The following is a 22,110-nucleotide window of genomic DNA, read 5'->3' as shown; positions in this document are numbered from 1 at the left end:
TATAACAAAGGGTCTATAGGTAAAAGCCGGACTGGAGGGGCGGTGATATGATTCAAGAGGGAAGGGAGGAGCTGCGATTTGCACCTCTTCTTCAGAGTGCTCCTCAAATATGGTGCCATAATTAACACAGGCTATTAAAATAAACACACAATAGGCCATGCTGTTGTTATGGAAAGCTGCGAAAAGAGACATTAAAATCAAGGTAGGGTGGAAGTTCAGTGGTTTGAAAATCAATCACCCTGAACCTTCTAACAGTGAGTCCAGAGAGGGCGTTTGGAAGAGTTTATGAATAAAACATGCAGAAGAGTAAAAATAAAGGAAGGGCTTGTGTGACGCTATAAGAAAGAGTCTTGAACAGCAAGAAACAAGAGCTTTGTAATGCTTTTTAGTGGTATTAACCGACAGATTTGTATTTTATAGGTACAGTTATACAGCATGTTCTACAGAACCTCAACAGCTGCCTCAAGCCAACAACCATTGGTAAAAAGCGCATACAGAACTGAACTGGATCATATAACAACCAAGTTCAACAGTGTTTAAAAACCATAACAAAAAAAGTAGGACCGAATAGTGACAGATAAGACGTCCTTAAATTCATCGCAATCTGTCGGTTGCAAATCGGAAAAGAACTCATCTCCAAAAAGGATCATAGCTGGGGTGCAATTGATAACTGCTCAGTAGATGTGCAGCACTCAGGATAATGTGCTGCATGGCTAAATACGTATAAGGTCCCAAAGGCGAGAACGATTGCATTGCAAAGGCTGGTTTAATACTAATACAGCTGGTGTTCTCGATGGGCGATATGCGCACAGTTTGGAAATGCAGGCCAACTGAAATCTATTAATGCAGCATATGAACACTAGAGGGCACTCAGTCGTCAGCAATCGTAATATCCGGACTATAAATGGCTGGGTTTTTCAAATAAGAATGCATACAAACAGTAGACCGCAAGTTGTCACGCAATCATTCATTCTGCGCTTTATAGTTTCTTTTCTATCAATGGAAGCGATGGAATCTGGTCAGACGTAAACAATTATTATAATGTTTTTTTTTTGTAGTGCATTAGATCCAAGTTTATTTCATTAGCTTTTTTAACGCTTTATCATCATGTCTCGCTGTCATTTGTATATATATCATTCTGTATAGCATGTCTTACAACTTCAGTTCTAAACACCGTAAAGCACAGTTATTACTATTACCCATATAATGGTCCCAGCCGCGGCCGGTTGTGGGAGTACCGGCCGGGCGGTGACGTGGGGAGGGGGGAGGGGCAGGGTGGGGGGTAGTAATGTATGGATTACGGACTTTAAAAGGTAAGTAAACATAAAAAAAATAAAAACGAATTTAGTTGCACACACTGCATCACTAAATGCGATGCAGTGTGTGCAAAGAAATTCGTTTTATTTATTTTTATGTTTACTTACCTTTTAACTCCTTCGCTGCCGCGGCTATTCCGCTGCAGCGCTATGGGGGCGGGGGGCGCGTGACGCTCATACGCTGGTGACGGAACCACTCCGTCACCAGCCTCGGGTGAGTTGTGCTGATGACGGAGCGGTTCCATCATGGCCCCGCCCGCTCAATAGAACGCGGCGCGCAGTTGCGAAATCAGCACCGCGCATGCGCGAAATCAGCACCACGCAGGGGCGTCGGGCGGGCCATGACGGAACCGCTCCGTCATCAGCACAGCGCCACCACGGCTGATGACGGAGCGGTTCCGTCATCAGCATCGATGTGGTTAAAGTCCGTAATCCATACATTACTACCCTGCCCCTCCTCCTTCCCACGTCATCGCCCGGCCGGTACTCTCACTACCGTCCGCGGCTGCGATTAGGAATAATTTAAATAATGGGGAGGACTATAAACTTTTGTTCTCCTTCAAAAGGTGGAGGTCCTTAGACATTTGGACAGACTAATTATCTACTAGATATTGGGACTTCTAAAAAATCGACTAATGTTTCACTGCTCGTGTCATTTCGCAGTCCACCCCTAAATGATGGTCCCGGTGAAAAAGAAGAATAAAAGTTATGCAAGTAAGGTAGCAAAGCAAGTACAGCTCGAGGCTGGCTCGAGCTGAAGGTCTGGCTCAGGCCCTTGTCCCGAAGGGAACTGGCTCAGTCCTAGTCCCATAGGGTAATACTGCGGGGCATATTATCAAGCAGGTCGTTAAAAATTATCGCCGTTTTAGCGGCAGAAAACTGCCGAAAAAAGCAGGGATAACAGCGATAATGTATCGCCCTTTCTTGATAATATGGCCCAGCATTCAATGCATGACAGCTGAGCACACAAAAAGGAGCTTTTTGGCTGCATGTCTGCAGCCGAGCTGAGCTGCAGTTCACATGCATCTCTCTGAAGACTTGACGAGGCTGGAGTCCTCCATGTTCAGTAATGGATGCAAATGCAGGGGTGTGGCAGTCTAGGGACACCTGTCCACCACCAGGGCCGGACTGGCTACCGGGCATTTGTGTGTGCTGCCGAGCAGGGGGATGATTTCTCCGTGGTTTGTGCGTATTTCGTTGATGGGGACCTGCGTGCGCTTTGAAAAAAAAAGCAAAACGATTTTCGTTTTGCACACACAGGTCCCCATCAACGAAAGCATCCCCCTGCTTAGCAGCACACACAACTGCCCGGTAGCCAGTCCGGCCCTGTCCACCACCCTCTCAAATGGGAAAAACATTTTTTTAAAATCAGCTGTGTCTACTAAAAGAAGAAATGTTGCTTTAAAACATTTTTTTCCAGTTTGGAAACACAGTAAGGGAAGCATGTAATTATCCGGGGGCAGCTTCCCCAGTGCAAATCTGATAGCACCCCATTTGAGGCTTTGTATTTAATCAATGCTTTGTGACTGCAATTGCAGTCCTAAAGCATTAGTACAGAATATTTCAACTTGCAAATCAGGGGGAGGGGGGAACGCTCCTTTCACAATCTCCTCCTATTTCCAGTGGTTTTGCAAAAGCCCAGTTAGCATTCACAAATACTTTTCTTCAACATAAAAGGGCTTTAATACATTGTAAGAGAAAGTTATGTAAAACAAACCCTCTGTTTTTATGAATTGCAGGCTTTACGCCTGTACATGATGCCTCTAGTCTACTAATTTAGGACTTGAACATTTTCAGCAAATCATCATTTTTTAATGATTGTTAGACCTGCCCCCTTTTTGCAGGTTTATCCCCAAACTTTTTTTACTTTTGCCTCCTATTTTTCTGTACCCTGTTTTCATTGGCTATAGGATTCTGGGCACTTTACCACTGCTGATCAGTGCTAAAGTGCATATACTCTCTGTGTAAATTGTGAAAATGATTTGCTATCCAAGGTTACAAAAATTTGATTTACTGGTGAGTTCTGGCCCTGGCCCGAGTGTGCCAGGGCCTCTAAATCAAATGTTACTAGTGGGCTTGCAGCACTGGTTGTGCCACCCAGTAGCACTGTAGTACTGTAAATGCATCTCAGAACTACCACTGTAGTATCTGCACACACAGTTTTGAACTACCATGCTAACCTGGCAAGTGCACCCACTTGCCAGGCCCTAACCTTCCCTTATCTTATACATAAGGCACCCTTCAGGTGGGCAGGGTGCAGTGCATGTAAAAGGTAGGACATGTGCTGGTGTGTTTTACATACCTTGATAGTGATATACTGTGTATTTCGTTTTTTGCTGTTGAAAGGCTGTCTGTCCCATAGGTTATCATTGGAGCTACACTGTAACATTTTACATGTGTAACTTTAAATTGGAACAAGATAGAAACATTGAGTTTAGTCTCTGAACTCAGAATTTATTAACACACCTTTTAGGAAAGGTGTTTTTTAAATTGAGTGTTTGAAAATGAAACTTTTAGAAAGTGGGCATTTTCTTGTTTTACCATTCTGTGTCCTCTGATTGGTTGTGTATTCACCGTCTGGTTTTGGAGTGACAGGAGCTGTGGATGTGCATTCACTCTAGACAGTCACATGGGGTTTGAGGTGTGCCAGTCCTTGCCTGGGTGACTCATCACTGGGCTAAATAGACCTGGTCTGCATTTAGAGTGGTGGGAGGTGTTTCACTAGCACCTGAATAGGCTGTGTCTCCTTTATAGAATGTTGCCTCCAATGCTGGGAGCTGTGTGAAGAGAGCTGCCCCTGAGGTGGGTGGAGTAGGATGGCCTGCAGTTGCTGCTCCTTTCTGGAGCGTGGAAAGGACTATATTGTTCTTTAACACATTTTTCAAGACAGCATGTGGCGAGCAATGTATTTTCCACCTTAAAAGTGAAAGCAGGTGAGGAGCACTTTTGTTTGCAGTTCAACGCATCTTGAGCGCTTTTATTTCTGCTGAAAAGAAGAGCGCTGTGCTGTCCAAGCTTAGAGCATGTGGAGCACTTTTTCGTTGTCAGAAAGCGCATAACGTGTACTCTATTGGTGTCCCTACTTCAGCGCCCCAGTGGAGCGCATGCCGGCTGTGCCCACACAGCCCTCTCCAGCGAGGTAGAGGGCCCGCAGCAGCAAGGAAAAGCCCCAGAGGAGAGAGCGCCTGAATGCAGGAAGAGCGCCGGGCGCCCAGTTGGAACCCCCTTCAGTGGGGCCCCGTCTCCAGGAAAGCCTCAATACTGCTCAGGCAGGCTGCCATGGCAACCGGAAACCAGCACCGGGTCGACGCGGCCTCCCCATTCCTTTGAGCCAGATGACTGCGGAGCCCAGAGGGCCACCTGGGGGATGCCACACTGCCATAACGCCTTCAGGACTTTTCTCTCCCATCATGGAGAGACCACCCTTGTCTTAGGCAGCAGCACTGCATGGTCACAGACAGCTGCCAGCTCTCATACTTTGGGGGCACTTGAGATTTGGATAGTGTGGCAGGGCGAGACCTTGACGAATTCCCCTGCGGGGAAGTTGGGCACGAGTGGAGAAGCCCCATCAAGCTCATAATTTAATGCCACACAGAAGTACCGATGCGCCAGACTTCAGGTACTTAGGAGAATTCCAGGGTAGCCCCCATAACAGCTTGACAGGAGCCTAGGTGAGTTGGGTTCCATGGTGATATCTAGTGATTTAGGTGTAACCTAACTGTGGCATCCCATGCCCTGATGCCATGATATATGTTGTTTGAATCCTTGTTAAAAAACACATAATTAATTATTATGTTCAAGAACTGTATAACATGCACTGCAATGATTTTTCATGATGTTTTATAATGTGTGCAACCTATGAATATTTGCTTTTCTTGTTCTAAATGTGGTGTTATATAAATTGCCTATTTGGCAGAGTGATTTATGTGATTGTGGTCTATATGTTTTCATACAATATATGAGGTATTTTTATATAACCTTGTGTGGAGTCCCTTTCGTGGTGTGACAAGTGTGTCACTGGTGTGTGTGTGTCTTACACAAATGCTTTACACATTGCCTCTGGGATAAGCCTGACTGCTCTGGGGTGAGCAGGGGTTATCTTGGGTGTGTTACCCCCCTTACCTTGACTAGAGTGATGGGTTCTTCCTGGCTTAGGTGCATGCCCTAGCCAACCAGAAACCCCATTTCTAAGAGTGATCATGACACAGAGATGGAAATATTATTCCAATTTCTAAACAGCACTAAGGAAAGTTGGATTCAAATCATGGCTTCCACACTATGCTAAACTGTGCGAGCCTACATAAATCACGTCACTCCATAGGATGTCATTTAAATCTCAAACCACCAGGAAGAAATTCAATTCACTTACTCACTTATAAATTGTTTTATATGACAAAAGTAGTGTTCTACATACAATTATAACACTGACCATATGTATAGTGCACATGACAGACTGATATCTTATGGTTCATTCATTGCAGTGTTGCAAATGGGCCGTAGATGGGGAAATGTTTATGCTTGAAAACTATTACTAATTATTTCTTATTACTTATTACAGATTTCAATACAGTGATATACTCTAGATAACTAAAGTGAAATACAAGCCTTCAAGAAATAACCTATTTTTAATTTGCAAGAGTCTATAAGGTACTTTACATGATGTTCGTTGTATCATTTACATGGTGAGAGAAGGCTATGAATTTGATACATTGACCTCAAAAAAGTGAGACAGGGATGTCAGAGGTAGGGATTATTCAAAGGTCTGCATGAGGGGAAAATGAAAAGAAAACTCTAATCTAGAATACATACCGATGACTTTTTTTCTGAGGCTTGTTCGCTGATTCCTTTATGTTGCTCTTAAATCTATACTCGGGAGATTTTTAAAGTGGGCGGGGTTATTTCAGGCTCACATATTTTCATCCTCCATATTTCTCAGGCCCTCAAGGACACATATAGTATTTTCACTTAACTTTGGATTCCTGTTCTTTCAGGAGTAAAATAAGGAATGTACATCTCAGATCATAAGTATTGGTATGTTTTTCTGTAATTTATTTACTATGCATGCTGGAGCAGAAACCGAGGCAAGCTTCTTATCAACAAATGAGAAAATGTGTATCCCTGCAGTGCTGGCACTGAAAAGGAGGGTGCAATCAGACTGGACTTTAATTCTAGGTGGACAATAAGAGAAGAGACTGGCTTTAGAGGCATAAGTGAACCTATTGATGCCTTTAGAAGCTGATTAGGCCTCTAACAAGGGACTGATTGAATGAATCTGGGCATAGAAGATACAAAAGTGAATCAAAGAAGATGGAAGGTTTTATCATTTCAAGAAGGTCTTACTCCAAGTAGAGCGGTTTTCAGTCATGGTTTACAGTTATGGTTTTATATGGTTTGCTGCAATTTCCAATGCACTATGCCGCAGAGCACAAGTGTAGTCTTTCCAACTCATCCCAGTTGACTGGTCCAATCACCTGCAAATTCCATTCTCCCTAACCAGCTCACATACCAAAACATACAGGCAACCCAAGACAGAGAAAATATGGTTCAGGGACGCATCCAACCTTGTCACAGGAGCCGTGGCCATCACAGCCCTTCCCACCCTAATTTCTATCACACCTCATATGGACATTAATGAGGTCACCAACAAGTACAACTCCTGCATGGAATCCCTTACAGACAAATCTGCACCCTTGAAATGCAAATTATCCAGACCTAAACCATCCAGGCCATGGTTCTCTAAAGAGCTTTATGAAGAAAGAAAGCTGATCAGAGAATGTGAGAAAGAATAGAAAAAAGCATCTTCTCACCTGAGTTTAACTAAGCTCCGCAAAGCAGGAAAACATTACAAAGACCGAATACTCAGAGCCAAATCCTTCCATAACAGAGCCCTCATGAATTTGGCAAAGAATAGACCAAAGCACCAGATTGAGGTCATTGCACAGACTACTGATCCCTCCAACACTTCGGCTCCTAAGTCATCAGTGGCCCATTGCACAACTTCCTGGATTTCTCTGATAAAACGGTTAGAGACATCTATATTTCCCTTCCCTCCCCAACCATGACTACCTTGAAATGGTTGGGACTCTACCATGCAAAGCACTACAATCATTGTCATCCTTCTCTCCAATTCCGAAAAGGACCTACAATTAACAATCTCCAAAGTAAAACCCTCAAACCACCATCAGGATGCCATCCCAGGTTCTATCAGCAAATATCTTGCCACACACCTTCTCCCCCATATGGAGCACTTTGGTGAACTACTCTCTCAAACAGAGCCTCTTCCCAGGATAACAAAAAATGGGTCAAATCCCCCCTCTCTTGAAAAAGCAACCTCTTGATGCAGAAAACCTGACCAACTACCACCCAGTCTCCACAGGAACTGAGATCCTCCAAATAGTCTATGACTCCTTCAGAATCCCCAACTACGTAACTCCTGCCTTCTGGTCCTCTTGGATTGATCCGCTGCATTCAACACTGTCAACCATCTGTACCTCCTTCATACTCTTGAGCTTCACATGAGATGTGGAGGCATTAGCCTCAACTGGTTCTCATCATATCTATCCAAGTGCTCCCAAATTGTGTGAAAATGGGCAACTCACTCTATAGACCAGTCAGCGTTCACCACGGGTTCCCACAATGTTCGATCCTCTCCCTAACCTTCTTTAACCTCTACCGAGAACCTCTTTGTGTGATTCTCAGAAACTCTGGGATTCTCTTCCACCTCTTCGCCAAAGACACTCAAATATACTTGAAATTCTCTTCCCCAGAAGACGTTGTCCTGCTTTCAACACTCTCTTAAAGATTCAAAACTGGATGTCCAACCACCATTTAACATTCAACCCAACTTAAACAGAATTTCTTTTAATCTCACGTAAGAAACCGAAAACCTTCCTGCCCTAGATGGTTGCCCCGCCACTGTCCAAAGTACCAGATCACTCAGCATCACCCTTCATAATTATCTCAATCTTCACAGCCATATTGAACGACTCCAACTTAGGCAGTTTTGGGGCATCAGACAATTAGTTCAGGAACAAGACCTCATAATAGTGGTGCAGTCTCTTGTTCTTTCTAGACTAGACTATGGAATTGCCCTTCCCTCAAGTATTCCCAAGGTTCACCTAGGCCCAATGAGAGCTACTCTGCCTGCTGTGGCACGCTTCATTTTAGGTCTCAAGAGATTTTACCACATTTCCTCAGTCATGCTAACCCTCCACTGGCTCGCCATTGAACCGCAGGCCCAATTCAGATTTGCTTGCATTATCCACAGAGTGCTGTACTCCTCTCTACCCTCCTATCCAAGCAAGAAACTGAAAATCTTCAGAGCAAATTGGAGTTCCAGAAATGCCTAGTCCCTGCTACTGGAATCCCCACCTTCAGTTGAGTGCGATACATAAACCAGTCTTTCTCTAGAAGCGCCACTAGAATCATGAAATATATGCCTCCCTCCCTCTTTCTAACTACCTTGCACTAACCTTCAAAAGGGTTCTCAAGCTCCTCCTTTTTGACAGACGTCTTGGTTAATTCACTCTCAGCCAGACTTATGTATTCACTCCACAGTGATCTGACCTGCCTGCGTTAGTTGACATCACCATCAAAATTCATGCTGTAACTGTGTATTTCCTTTGCCGAATTGTTCTAGCTTTTTCTTGTGCTTACTCCTGCACACATCCACTAAAGTAATCATTTCAGTTTAAGTACAAGTAAAGTAACCCTTATATCCTGCTTGCTGTAAAGCGCTCTGATGCCTTTGGCCATTTCCGCGCTATATAAAATTGAACACCCAAAAAATAATTTGTTTTAGCTAAGAGTCATCTGACTAGGGTGGGTGTAATAAATTGGGTTATTGGTTGAGGGGGATGGAAGCCCTACTCAGCCAACAACCACAATCTTGGTCAGGGTAAACCACAAAAGTCACTAAATTAATCAGTGCTTAACACTCTGGTCGATTGGGACAAATTAGTCAGGCTTAATTTAGCGTCAGATTGTAAAGTATGTATACAGCACCCAAATGGTAAAGAAGTAAAAACCCAACACAGGTGCTGGGAGAGCTAGGGTTAAAAATCTACAGCTAGGCACTTTGTCCACGTTGCGTTTTGGGCCGTTTCCTGATGCGGGCACTAGGCCTACCCACACAAGTGAGGCACCAGTTTTCTCAGAAGACTTTGGGGAATGCGGGTTGGGTGAAATTATGTGGATCCATGCAGATTCCAGAACTATCCACCAGAGAAATGTCAGGAAAATGTGTTTTTTTGACAAATTTTGAGGTTTGCAAGGGATTCTGGGTAACAGAACCTGGTGAAAGCCAGACTAGTCAGCCTATCCTGGATTCCCCTGGGTGTCTAGTTTTCAAAAATTGTATAGGTTTGCTAGGTTTCCCTAGGTGCCGGCGGAGCTAGGGTTCAAAATCGACAGCTAGGCACTTTGCAAAAAAAGGGTACGTTTTTACTATGAAAAGGTGGTGTGTCCATGTTGCATTTTGGGCCGTTTCCTGCCGCAGGCACAAGGCCTACCCACACAAGTGAGTTACCATTTTTTTGGAAGACTTTGGGTAATGCAGGGTGTGTAGAATTTTGTGAATCAACGCAGATCCCAGAACTTTCCATCAAAGAATTGTGAGAAAAAGTGAGGTTTGCAAGGGATTCTTGGTAACAGAACCTGGTGAGAGGCTCACACGTCACTCCATCCTGGATTCCCCTTGGTGTCTACTTTTCAAAAATGTACAGCTTTGCTAGGTTTACCTATGTGGCAGCTGCGCTAGGGCCCAAAATCCACAGGTAGGCACATCCTGAGGAAAATTCAGTGCCTAGTGGGCTTTCTGCCGCCCTGGGGAGGGGGAAATCGAGGGCTATTGCCCTGACATGGTAGGGTTGGGTTCAAGGGACGATCATTGATATACAAAATGCACATTGTGCACTGTTCTATATTATTAAGCACAGCGGTAACCGGTGACAAGATTACGACAGTCTCTCTCCATCAGGGAGGTCTTGTGTGGCTCTTTCTGCATTAAACGAAGAACTTGAATATATATTGGGCAGGTTTATTCACCAAAATCCTGTGATCGAAATTGGAGGCATGAACTCCACATTTTATCAAATTGCAGCAGCTTATTATCAAGTGAGGCTGTGAGCTTTTCCAGTCCAATGGTGTCCCAGAATCTGAATAGTCATTCTTTATGGTCCAACGTGCAGTCGGTTCTCAACTTAGAGGTGATGGATTGTTTGGCCTCATTTAGCAGAGCAGTGATGGACTTTCTTTTAACCAAGCACTGCGGGTAGGTCAGAGTAATTTGGGAGTCCTAGCATGCTATAGCTGGGAAAGTTAATGATCTCCTAGTATCGTTTGTGTTTAGAGCGCACTGTAGGAAGTACATCTAGGTGCCTGCATTACCCCAGCGGACTGCTTTGCTTCCACATCTCAATTTCGGGATCCTTGCCAGGGTATAGCACCAGTAGTTTGTTATTTTGAGCATCGCCTCCTTACCTGCTGTACTAAAGGAAGAGATGCATGCTCTGTGGAGGATGTCATTCTTTGCTGGTAAAGGAGTGTTTCAGATTTGCTTCCCATCTCTGTTGCACAAGGGACTCGTCTGAAACTGCCGACTTAATCAAAAAGCAATACAAGTCTGATAGCAGGTCTTTAGCCCCAATTCTCATGATGAGTATGAATTAAATAGAATGTGTAGGACTGGCACAAGGTTTATTTTGTCAGGTCGCATTGACCGTTTAATACTGCACTTCAGGCTGCAGTCTCCAGTCTGAGACATGTCTTAAAAGGCTTGTTTAGTGAGTGTCACAATGAGTGCTGCTGACCCACTTGTTATTGACTGTTTCTTAAACGCTACTAATTGAAAACTATTATGAAAATAAATTCTTGTCCGGCTGGACAAAAGACATACTTTCTATCTAGTGTATGATTATCTCCCCTTGTTTATTCTTTTAGAATAGGGACCACTGTTCTCTATAAGCTGACCCACTAGTAGCATTTAAGTTACAGGCCCTGGGTGCATTTAGTACCATATATCAGGCACTTATAAGTAAATTAAGTGTGCCAATGAGGGTAGGCCAGTTGTCTTAAGTTTAAGGGAGAGAGTACAGTCTTACTGCCAACAAAAATGAATTCAGGAAATAGGAGTGAAGACATAATGCTTGGTGGTTGGTGGCGACCCTGCAGAGAGGGCCAGGTCCACCAGCAGGTTCTGACTTTCTTCCCTTCTTTTTCCGCTCTGTCCTACTTCTTTTCCTCTCTTTATTTCTTCGTTCTATAGCTTATTCTCTCATCTGTCTCTTCATTTTCTACCTCTTTTAACTATGATATCTAAGTATTGTTTGCTATTGGTGTGTGTATTACAATCAATTTTTGTATCTCTATATGGTTATAAGGTGGACTTGTATGTCACTGCATTTGCTGTTATTTCTAAATTCCTAATTTGTTCAATAAAATAATTGATACACAACAGCGGGTTTCTGCAGTCCTCTGCACATCTCATGTGCTTAGTGGTCTTAGAGTGAACATTCTCAACAATGGCCAAAAGGCAGGGGTTGATTCATGTTTTTCTCAATTTGATCCAGAGCAGTTGTAAATGGAAACCTAAAGGGCATTCACAAAGGTTTTAGAGTTGCAAGACCTGAGGGAACATATTTCTCACACTGAAATGCACCCGTTAATAATTCGGGTGAATGGATGGGTGATGTACACCTATCAATTGAATAATCTAAAGATGTGTTTAGGAAGGATTGCCATTTATCAGGAAAATACATGTAAGTTGTTAAATTAGTAGAACGTTGTAATTTACTCAAATAAGTAGGCATTATTCAGTCTTTGAAAGGTTCATGACATTTGCCAATACTTTTGTGAACCAGGAGCACAAGTATTAAACTGAGTAATTATACAAACAAAATATGTTTGTTTCTATTACGAAAAAAAAGTCTGACTTACTGGTGATCCTGTTTCTCCATCCACTCCAGCCAAGCCGTCTTCGCCCTTCTTGCCCTGTGAAAGAAAACATCGACTTTGTCATAGGCACTGAAAAGCCATTCAACAACTTCTGTTCAATATGGGACTGTAGAAAGTTATTTGTTACTGGCAATACAATTGCTATCATTTCGTCCAACTGGTCTACTACAACTTTCTCCAAATATATGTTATCACATCGCTCTGTTCAGTTGCCCAGTGCAAACTTCTTCAGCCCAAGAGTCAGGGTTATGTGAATCCCATGCACTGTGTCACAAAAGTTGGGGGCATATTATCAAGAACAGCTTTAAAATTATCGCCGCTTTAGCGGCAGGAAACTGCCGCTAAAGTGGCGATAATGGGCTTGATAATATGCCCTTGTGAATTCCCATAGAAGCCCAGGTTCACACCAGAACCTGGGCTGCTATGGGAATTCACAATGGCATATTATCAAGCCCATTATCGCCGTTTTGGCGGCAGTTTCCTGCCGCTAAAGCGGCGATAATTTTAACGCCGTTCTTGATAATAAGTCCCTTGGTTTCTTCACTTCCCGTGAGCTGTCTTGTTTATTTTAAGAAACCAGACTACTGTCACAAATATTCTCCTGTAACTACCTCTTGCAGTGGCGTCTCCTCTGCTAAGATGGAGGAGCGACGCCCCACTGCTCTCGGAGCACTGTAAAAAAATAATAATAATAACAACAGAAGTTATGTCTGTTATTATCAATTTATTTTTTGTCTCAGCCAGGTTGGGCAGGGCGGGGCTCGGACTCCTGTGACATCCTGGAGGAGGATTGGTTGCTGCACTCCAAAGTGCGCAAGACTGCTTAGCCGGCCCTCTTGGGCCGGGGAAGCAGTAATGCGCACTTTGTATATTCCTCAACAGGCTGCATTACAAAGCCTGGTGGGAAAGATGCCCAGCCTCACATTCCCCGCCTGAGCGACGAGCCACAGCGCTCAGACCAATCACAATGGTGCATTGCAGTGGCGGAGAGATGACGAGGGACTAGGGAGGAGAGACGGTTGAGGACTGAAGACGTGGTGAGGAGGTAAGTGTTTATTTTTTTATTTGTATACAGCCACCCACAGGACTCCTCTCTCCACTCTTGTTCCCTGCCGCACGTGATCGACCTCTTGTAGTACTCTTTTTTTACTACTGTGTCTAATCCCGTTCAAGGTGTTACCTCGAAACCGGGCCGGTCCTCGGATGCTTGTTTCCGTTCTGGGAAGGACATGGCTTTTGTAGTTCGGACTGGACTGTTCCCATGGGGCACAGGGTCAGCGCTGATTTGCATATCGCCATTGTCTAACCCAGGGTGGTGTGGAGTGGAAAAACGATGGATTTGGGCCCAGATCTTTGGACTGTGGTGAATGTGTGACATTGATCCACATTCTGTCCATCACTTTTGTGTTTGCAATTACCGCTCTAAGTGTACTGGGGATGCTCAGACGTGAGTCCCAGGCACTCCACACCACTGGAATCAAGCTAGCCGGGCTGATGAGAGGTGTTACCTCGAAACCGGGCCGGTCCTCGGATGCTTGTTTCCGTTCTGGGAAGGACATGGCTTTTGTAGTTCGGACTGGACTGTTCCCATGGGGCACAGGGTCAGCGCTGATTTGCATATCGCCATTGTCTAACCCAGGGTGGTGTGGAGTGCAAAAACGATGGATTTGGGCACAGATCTTTGGACTGGGGTGAATGTGTGACATTGATCCACATTCTGTCCATCACTGTTGTGTTTGCAATTACCGCTCTAAGTGTACTGGGGATGCTCAGACGTGAGTCCCAGGCACTCCACACCACTGGAATCAAGCTAGCCGGGCTGATGAGAGGTGTTACCTCGAAACCGGGCCGGTCCTCGGATGCTTGTTTCCGTTCTGGGAAGGACATGGCTTTTGTAGTTCGGACTGGACTGTTCCCATGGGGCACAGGGTCAGCGCTGATTTGCATATCGCCATTGTCTAACCCAGGGTGGTGTGGAGTGGAAAAACGATGGATTTGGGCCCAGATCTTTGGACTGGGGTGAATGTGTGACATTGATCCACATTCTGTCCATCACTGTTGTGTTTGCAATTACCGCTCTAAGTGTACTGGGGATGCTCAGACGTGAGTCCCAGGCACTCCACACCACTGGAATCAAGCTAGCCGGGCTGATGAGAGGTGTTACCTCGAAACCGGGCCGGTCCTCGGATGCTTGTTTCCGTTCTGGGAAGGACATGGCTTTTGTAGTTCGGACTGGACTGTTCCCATGGGGCACAGGGTCAGCGCTGATTTGCATATCGCCATTGTCTAACCCAGGGTGGTGTGGAGTGCAAAAACGATGGATTTGGGCCCAGATCTTTGGACTGGGGTGAATGTGTGACATTGATCCACATTCTGTCCATCACTGTTGTGTTTGCAATTACCGCTCTAAGTGTACTGGGGATGCTCAGACGTGAGTCCCAGGCACTCCACACCACTGGAATCAAGCTAGCCGGGCTGATGAGAGGTGTTACCTCGAAACCGGGCCGGTCCTCGGATGCTTGTTTCCGTTCTGGGAAGGACATGGCTTTTGTAGTTCGGACTGGACTGTTCCCATGGGGCACAGGGTCAGCGCTGATTTGCATATCGCCATTGTCTAACCCAGGGTGGTGTGGAGTGGAAAAACGATGGATTTGGGCCCAGATCTTTGGACTGGGGTGAATGTGTGACATTGATCCACATTCTGTCCATCACTGTTGTGTTTGCAATTACCGCTCTAAGTGTACTGGGGATGCTCAGACGTGAGTCCCAGGCACTCCACACCACTGGAATCAAGCTAGCCGGGCTGATGAGAGGTGTTACCTCGAAACCGGGCCGGTCCTCGGATGCTTGTTTCCGTTCTGGGAAGGACATGGCTTTTGTAGTTCGGACTGGACTGTTCCCATGGGGCACAGGGTCAGCGCTGATTTGCATATCGCCATTGTCTAACCCAGGGTGGTGTGGAGTGGAAAAACGATGGATTTGGGCCCAGATCTTTGGACTGGGGTGAATGTGTGACATTGATCCACATTCTGTCCATCACTGTTGTGTTTGCAATTACCGCTCTAAGTGTACTGGGGATGCTCAGACGTGAGTCCCAGGCACTCCACACCACTGGAATCAAGCTAGCCGGGCTGATGAGAGGTGTTACCTCGAAACCGGGCCGGTCCTCGGATGCTTGTTTCCGTTCTGGGAAGGACATGGCTTTTGTAGTTCGGACTGGACTGTTCCCATGGGGCACAGGGTCAGCGCTGATTTGCATATCGCCATTGTCTAACCCAGGGTGGTGTGGAGTGGAAAAACGATGGATTTGGGCCCAGATCTTTGGACTGGGGTGAATGTGTGACATTGATCCACATTCTGTCCATCACTGTTGTGTTTGCAATTACCGCTCTAAGTGTACTGGGGATGCTCAGACGTGAGTCCCAGGCACTCCACACCACTGGAATCAAGCTAGCCGGGCTGATGAGAGGTGTTACCTCGAAACCGGGCCGGTCCTCGGATGCTTATTTCCGTTCTGGGAAGGACATGGCTTTTGTAGTTCGGACTGGACTGTTCCCATGGGGCACAGGGTCAGCGCTGATTTGCATATCGCCATTGTCTAACCCAGGGTGGTGTGGAGTGGAAAAACGATGGATTTGGGCCCAGATCTTTGGACTGGGGTGAATGTGTGACATTGATCCACATTTTGTCCATCACTGTTGTGTTTGCAATTACCGCTCTAAGTGTACTGGGGATGCTCAGACGTGAGTCCCAGGCACTCCACACCACTGGAATCAAGCTAGCCGGGCTGATGAGAGGTGTTACCTCGAAACCGGGCCGGTCCTCGGATGCTTGTTTCCGTTCTGGGAAGGACATGGCTTTTGTAGTTCGGACTGGACTGTTCCCATGGGGCACAGGGTCAGCGCTGATTTGCATATCGCCATTGTCTAACCCAGGGTGGTGTGGAGTGGAAAAACGATGGATTTGGGCCCAGATCTTTGGACTGGGGTGAATGTGTGACATTGATCCACATTCTGTCCATCACTGTTGTGTTTGCAATGGGAATTCACAATGGCATATTATCAAGCCCATTATCGCCGTTTTGGCGGCAGTTTCCTGCCGCTAAAGCGGCGATAATTTTAACGCCGTTCTTGATAATAAGCCCCTTGGTTTCTTCACTTCCCGTGAGCTGTCTTGTTTATTTTAAGAAACCAGACTACTGTCACAAATATTCTCCTGTAACTACCTCTTGCAGTGGCGTCTCCTCTGCTAAGATGGAGGAGCGACGCCCCACTGCTCTCGGAGCACTGTAAAAAAATAATAATAATAACAACAGAAGTTATGTCTGTTATTATCAATTCATTTTTTGTCTCAGCCAGGTTGGGCAGGGCGGGGCTCGGACTCCTGTGACATCCTGGAGGAGGATTGGTTGCTGCACTCCAAAGTGCGCAAGACTGCTTAGCCGGCCCTCTTGGGCCGGGGAAGCAGTAATGCGCACTTTGTATATTCCTCAACAGGCTGCATTACAAAGCCTGGTGGGAAAGATGCCCAGCCTCACATTCCCCGCCTGAGCGACGAGCCACAGCGCTCAGACCAATCACAATGGTGCATTGCAGTGGCGGAGAGATGACGAGGGACTAGGGAGGAGAGACGGTTGAGGACTGAAGACGTGGTGAGGAGGTAAGTGTTTATTTTTTTATTTGTATACAGCCACCCACAGGACTCCTCTCTCCACTCTTGTTCCCTGCCGGACGTGATCGACCTCTTGAAGTAATCTTTTTTTACTACTGTGTCTAATCCCGTTCAAGGAAAAACTCCCATGTATGCCTAAAATGGAATACAAGATGGGTGCAAATGACCCCCTACACAGGTGTTTTCTCTCCCAAATCGTTATCCTTAACACTGAGTCTGCAGCATCAAACCAGGTACAAATTGCAGAAACAAAAGTGAATGGTTATTACCATGTGAACAATGTGCACCCCTGATAGTGGAACAATTATGACCAAGTGCTTTGTATCTAAATCTCACATGTTGACATACAGGCAAAATTTGAGTACACGTGTTAAGAATAGTGCTTAATTTGTGAAAAAAGAGTCTGGTGCCTGCAGCCGGTGCAATTCAATGTCAGAGCATCAAATACCAAGGCTGATGGTCTTTAATCCGCTACCAGACAATTCCTGCCCCTTTTCGTCGCTGTTACTGGTTCATGCTTTCACCCTTTTGAAGGTTTTGCTGTCTTTCTCTTCCTATGACTCTCCAATCTCTGTGTTTTCCTTCTCTTGCACTCTGTAAAGATCTGATGCAGGAAAATAAATGCTGGCCCCCCTATATAAGTCAGTGGCTCCCACCGACAACCACCGGCTCAAATTAAGCACTGTAGTGTAGTCAGACGGTTTACTTGTTAGGGGATTAGAAATACACTAATGCAATTGAGCTGTATTCACTTATCCATCTAGGATTTCATTTAACAATCGCCCCACTCTATCACTTTATTAAATGAGGATAATATAACTGGAAACACATCATTAATCAGATGTGTACATTGCTATGAGTTTGATTAGGATGTGGCACTTTTATGCTCTATTGTCTCATTTTAGAAATGTTTTGCGGGACACTCTTAAGAGGGGTTTCTAGCTCTGTACTACATGTACATGAGGTTTATTTTAAATAAGACAGAGCTTAATTTGTAACATAAATTAAAAAAAATCCTGTTCCTAAAATTCCTTTCATGAGGCAGATTGAGGAGATGTGTTGGGCCGAGAAGAGGGGCGTATCGTCTCTCTTTCTAACCATGTTCATCCTGCAGCCGCACCACCGTTGCTCAAAATCCCCAAATGCCTCCTACAGTTGTCCTCTTGGGTCTCCATTGGTCTAGGCTGGAGAAAACAGGGGTGTGGCTACCACTGTGTTGCAAGTGCAGTGCTACTGGGACCCACAGCTGTGAGGGGCCCATTCAACACTGATGATTGTTGGATTTTGCTACTCTAACAGCACTCAAAGGGACAGTTTCCTCTGCTTGCACTGGGACCCATGGCATCCTTGCTATTCTACTGGGAGAACAGCATGCATGCGGTCCAGGTGGGAGCACCACAGTTCTTCTTTTATTCCCATTTTGATTTATGGAAATAGAAAAACTGCCATTGTCATAGTAGTATACATAATTGTTCTGGTCATATTTTAATTAATGTATGCACAAGCGTGAAGCCATTGCTGAGCCGAGGAATACACATAATTAGCAGTATCGGGGGCATATTTACAAGCCCCTATCGCCACAGTAACATCACTTTTACTGAAGTTCCTATGGCGATAAACCCTTCGCCTTATTTACAAGGCGGCGTGGCTTAATGCCGCCTTGTAAACGATACCCCTAAGCGTGAAGGGGCGTGGAATGGGTGTTGTGGTGGGCAGTCCTCTGCCGCACCCATTGGTTTTGATGCTGCCCCCTATTTACAAGAGGGGCGTAAATAGGAGGCAGCGCCAAAATTAAGACCAGGGAAAACCTGGTCTTAAAATGGGGAAATGAGGAAAAATGCTTTATTAAACACCAAATTGCCAGGAATTATTTTTTTATGTGCAGGACGGTGTCCCGTCCTGCACTTCAACAATCATTCCTCCCAACGCAGGCACCCTTGCACTATAGTGCCAGCACAGGGGGAAACGCAGGGGTGCACCGTATTATTGTAAATATGGTGCATCCCTGCGGTAATAAAGTGATGGAGCGCGGCGTTAGCAATATTGGAGCTAACCCGCACTCTGCCACGTTCTTATGCATATGCCCCTGAGTTACTTATGCCTGCAGCAGATTTTAAACAACAAATATAACGTTACCACCTGCAGTAATATTAAATGTATGGTGCAAGTGTCTGCTTACAATTGTAGACTGCATTTGTGCATTTGTGGTGCACATAACTTCTTTAAAGTCTAATACAGCAATTAATGTGTCACGCAAGTGCCTCTAATCTCCAGATCTTGAAGCAAAAATGCTACTGCTAATTAAAATGCAGAGGCTCAATGTTACTTTTACATTCACCTTCCACAATAACTGTAATTGTTACATGAGGTAAATACATGCAAGGCAGATAAAACTGCTATTTTTAACCTGCGCTTCTCAGGTTGATGAGTCCAATTACCCTAACGTCGGATTATCCGGGGAGCCCACGAATGCTTTTTAAACGTACGTCACTATGTCGAGGTGGGCGGAGCAACGCCTAATTAGCGCCTCGCGTTACCGCATCATTACTGTAAGGTGAAGTGGCGCCTTGCCATGCTTTACTGTCAAATGTGCAATTTGCTGTTGGAACTTTTTAAATGCAGGTTGGGGGTGTCATTTCACTTGCTGTAAACAAGGAGGAGGTGTACTTTAGCAGTAAAAAGTTGTGCATGCCTCTGGAACTTTCTTGTTGACAGGGACCTCATGAAAGCATCCCCAAGGGGCATACGTATATCTTACAGACAAGTGGAGGGGGGAAGCCCTGGAGGACGTGTACAAGCACGGGCTCTGGTATATGACAGCCTGAACAAGGTATATAACCTGGAAGTGCGGAATTCTTTGATGTTGCTTTGATGCAGTACACTTGTTTGACTCAGCAGTGAATCGATTCACAGATAAACGTGTGCAGTAAATTCCTTATAATAGTACATATAAAAATCAAAGAAGTGAAAGATACATGTGAAGTTCGATTAAAAAACAGACCATTTAATAATAAATATATCACGAAAATGGAAATATGATAAGAGCTTATAAAACATGGTCCCTAATGTAATGAATAGGGGAAAACAATTCAAATTTAGCCCATGGACAATTCAAGAAAAGGAAGAAAAGAAAGAGCTCTCACTGAGCCCCAGGTATATGCTCAGCTGTGGATTCTATGACATGGACTGTCCTCTTCAAGTTCTTTATGTTTAGTAATGGAATCACTGTAGAGCAAATATCAATCTGGTGTGATGAGATAAAATAAATAAAACTTCATAGGTGGAGAGCACTCGCCCTCAGTAAACCAGTGCCGTAACGGCACCCCGGTAGTGTGGGTTAGGGGGGGCCAGAATTGCAGGGGACCCTCCAGTTGTGTTACACCAATTAATCAATCAATCATATAACTTGTAAAGCGCACTACATACCTGTGAGGGTTCCAAGGCGCTGGTGGGGGTGGGTGGGTGGGGGTGCTGCTGCTATTGGTCGAAGAGCCAGGTCTTGAGTTGTCTCCTGAAGGTCAGCCGGTCTTCGGTTTGTCGCAGGTAGAGGGGGAGGGTGTTCCAGGTCCTGGCGGCGCGATGGGAGAAGGATCTGCCTCCGGAAGTAGTTCTCCGGATGCGTGGGACCGTGGCCAGGGCGTGGTCGGCGGAGCGGAGTTTCCTGTTGGGTACGTAGAAGGAGAGTCGACTGTTGAGATAGGCTGGGCCGGTTTTGTGGAGTGCCTTGTGTGCGTGGATGAGGAGCTTGAAGGAGATTCTTTTGTTGACGGAGAGCCAGTACAGGTTCCTCAGGTGGGGGGTGATGTGGTCGCGGCGCGGGACGTCGAGGATCAGGCGTGCAGAGGCATTCTGCATTCTCTGTAGTCTGCTGATGAGCTTGGACGAGGCTCCGGCGTAGAGGGCGTTTCCATAGTCGAGTCTGCTGCTGCTAACTAGGGCCTGGGTGACTGTTTTCCTCGTGTGTGTGGGGATCCTTCTGTAGATCTTGCGGAGCATGCGGAGGGTGTTGAAACAGGTGGAGGAGACCGCGTTGACTTGTTTGGTCATGGAGAGTTTCGAGTCGAGTATGACTCCCAGGTTGCGTGCGTGGTCGGTGGGGGCTGGGGGGGACCCCAGTGTCGTGGGCCACCAAGAGTCGCCCAATGCGGAGGGGTTGGATCCGAGGATACGGATTTCCGTTTTGTCTGTGTTCAGTTTGAGGCGGCTGTCCTCCATCCAGTCTGCGACGGCCTTCATTCGGATCACTGACATAATATCGATGTCAAAAATATCGAGATACCAAAATATCGAGGATAAAATATCGAGGGACAAAATATCGACTGCCTATCTTCAAACAGGTAAGTACTAAAATATCGACTCAAAAATATCGACTTACAAAAATATAGACTGTCAAAATATCGATTTTTTTAAATGTCTTAAAATTAAGTTAAAAATAATATATATAAATATATTTAATATAAACTTAGAAATAATTATTAAATACATGTAATATTAATAAATAATTAATATAAATAAAAAATTATATCACCAAAAATAATACATATATATATATATATATATATATATATAAACATATTATTAAATAAACATATTAATATAATATAATTTATTTTAATTTAATTTCATGAAATTAATTTAATTTAAATTTAATTTTACTTTATTTTTACACTGTACCCCTGTACCCCAAAAACCCCAAACTGACCCTGAACCCTAAAAATGCCCCTTTACCCAAAAACTAAAAACTGACCCTGAACCCTAAAAAAACCCTTTATCCAAAAACTAAAAACTGACCCTGAACCCTTAAAATACCCCTTTACCCAAAAGCTAAAAACTGACCTTGAACCCTAAAAATACCCCTTCACCCAAAAACTGAAAACTGACCCTGAACCCTAAAAATACCCCTTTACCCAAAAACTAAAAACTGACCCTGAACCCTAAAAATACCCCTTTATCCAAAAACTAAAAACTGACCCTGAACCCTAAAAATACCCCTTTACCAAAAAACTGAAAACTGACCCTGAACCCTAAAAATATCCCTTTACCCAAAAACTAAAAACTGACCCTGAACCCTAAAAATACCCCTTTACCCAAAAACTGAAAACTGACCCTGAACCCTAAAAATACCCCTCTACCCAAAAACCCAAAACTTAAATTTAATTTCCAAAACCAA

The 22,110-nt window shown here is 44.9% G+C and overlaps 1 protein-coding gene across 1 annotated transcript in view; it reads right to left on the bottom strand.

Annotated features, from left to right (window-relative positions):
* The window catches only part of COL22A1 (collagen type XXII alpha 1 chain), a 1,057,215-nt gene that overhangs the window by 248,370 nt on the left and 786,735 nt on the right, over positions 1-22,110 (bottom strand). Inside the window, exon 24 of the mRNA XM_078686128.1 lies at positions 12,252-12,305. Coding sequence (XP_078542254.1) covers positions 12,252-12,305 — 54 coding nt within the window. The remainder of the gene's footprint in view (positions 1-12,251; positions 12,306-22,110) is intronic.

This window comes from Lissotriton helveticus, chromosome 4_1, assembly GCF_964261635.1.
Source record: "Lissotriton helveticus chromosome 4_1, aLisHel1.1, whole genome shotgun sequence".
In the NCBI taxonomy this organism is placed as follows: domain Eukaryota; kingdom Metazoa; phylum Chordata; class Amphibia; order Caudata; family Salamandridae; genus Lissotriton; species Lissotriton helveticus.
The sequence above is the reverse complement of the archived record's forward strand: the minus strand, read 5'-3'. Positions and strand labels throughout refer to the sequence as shown.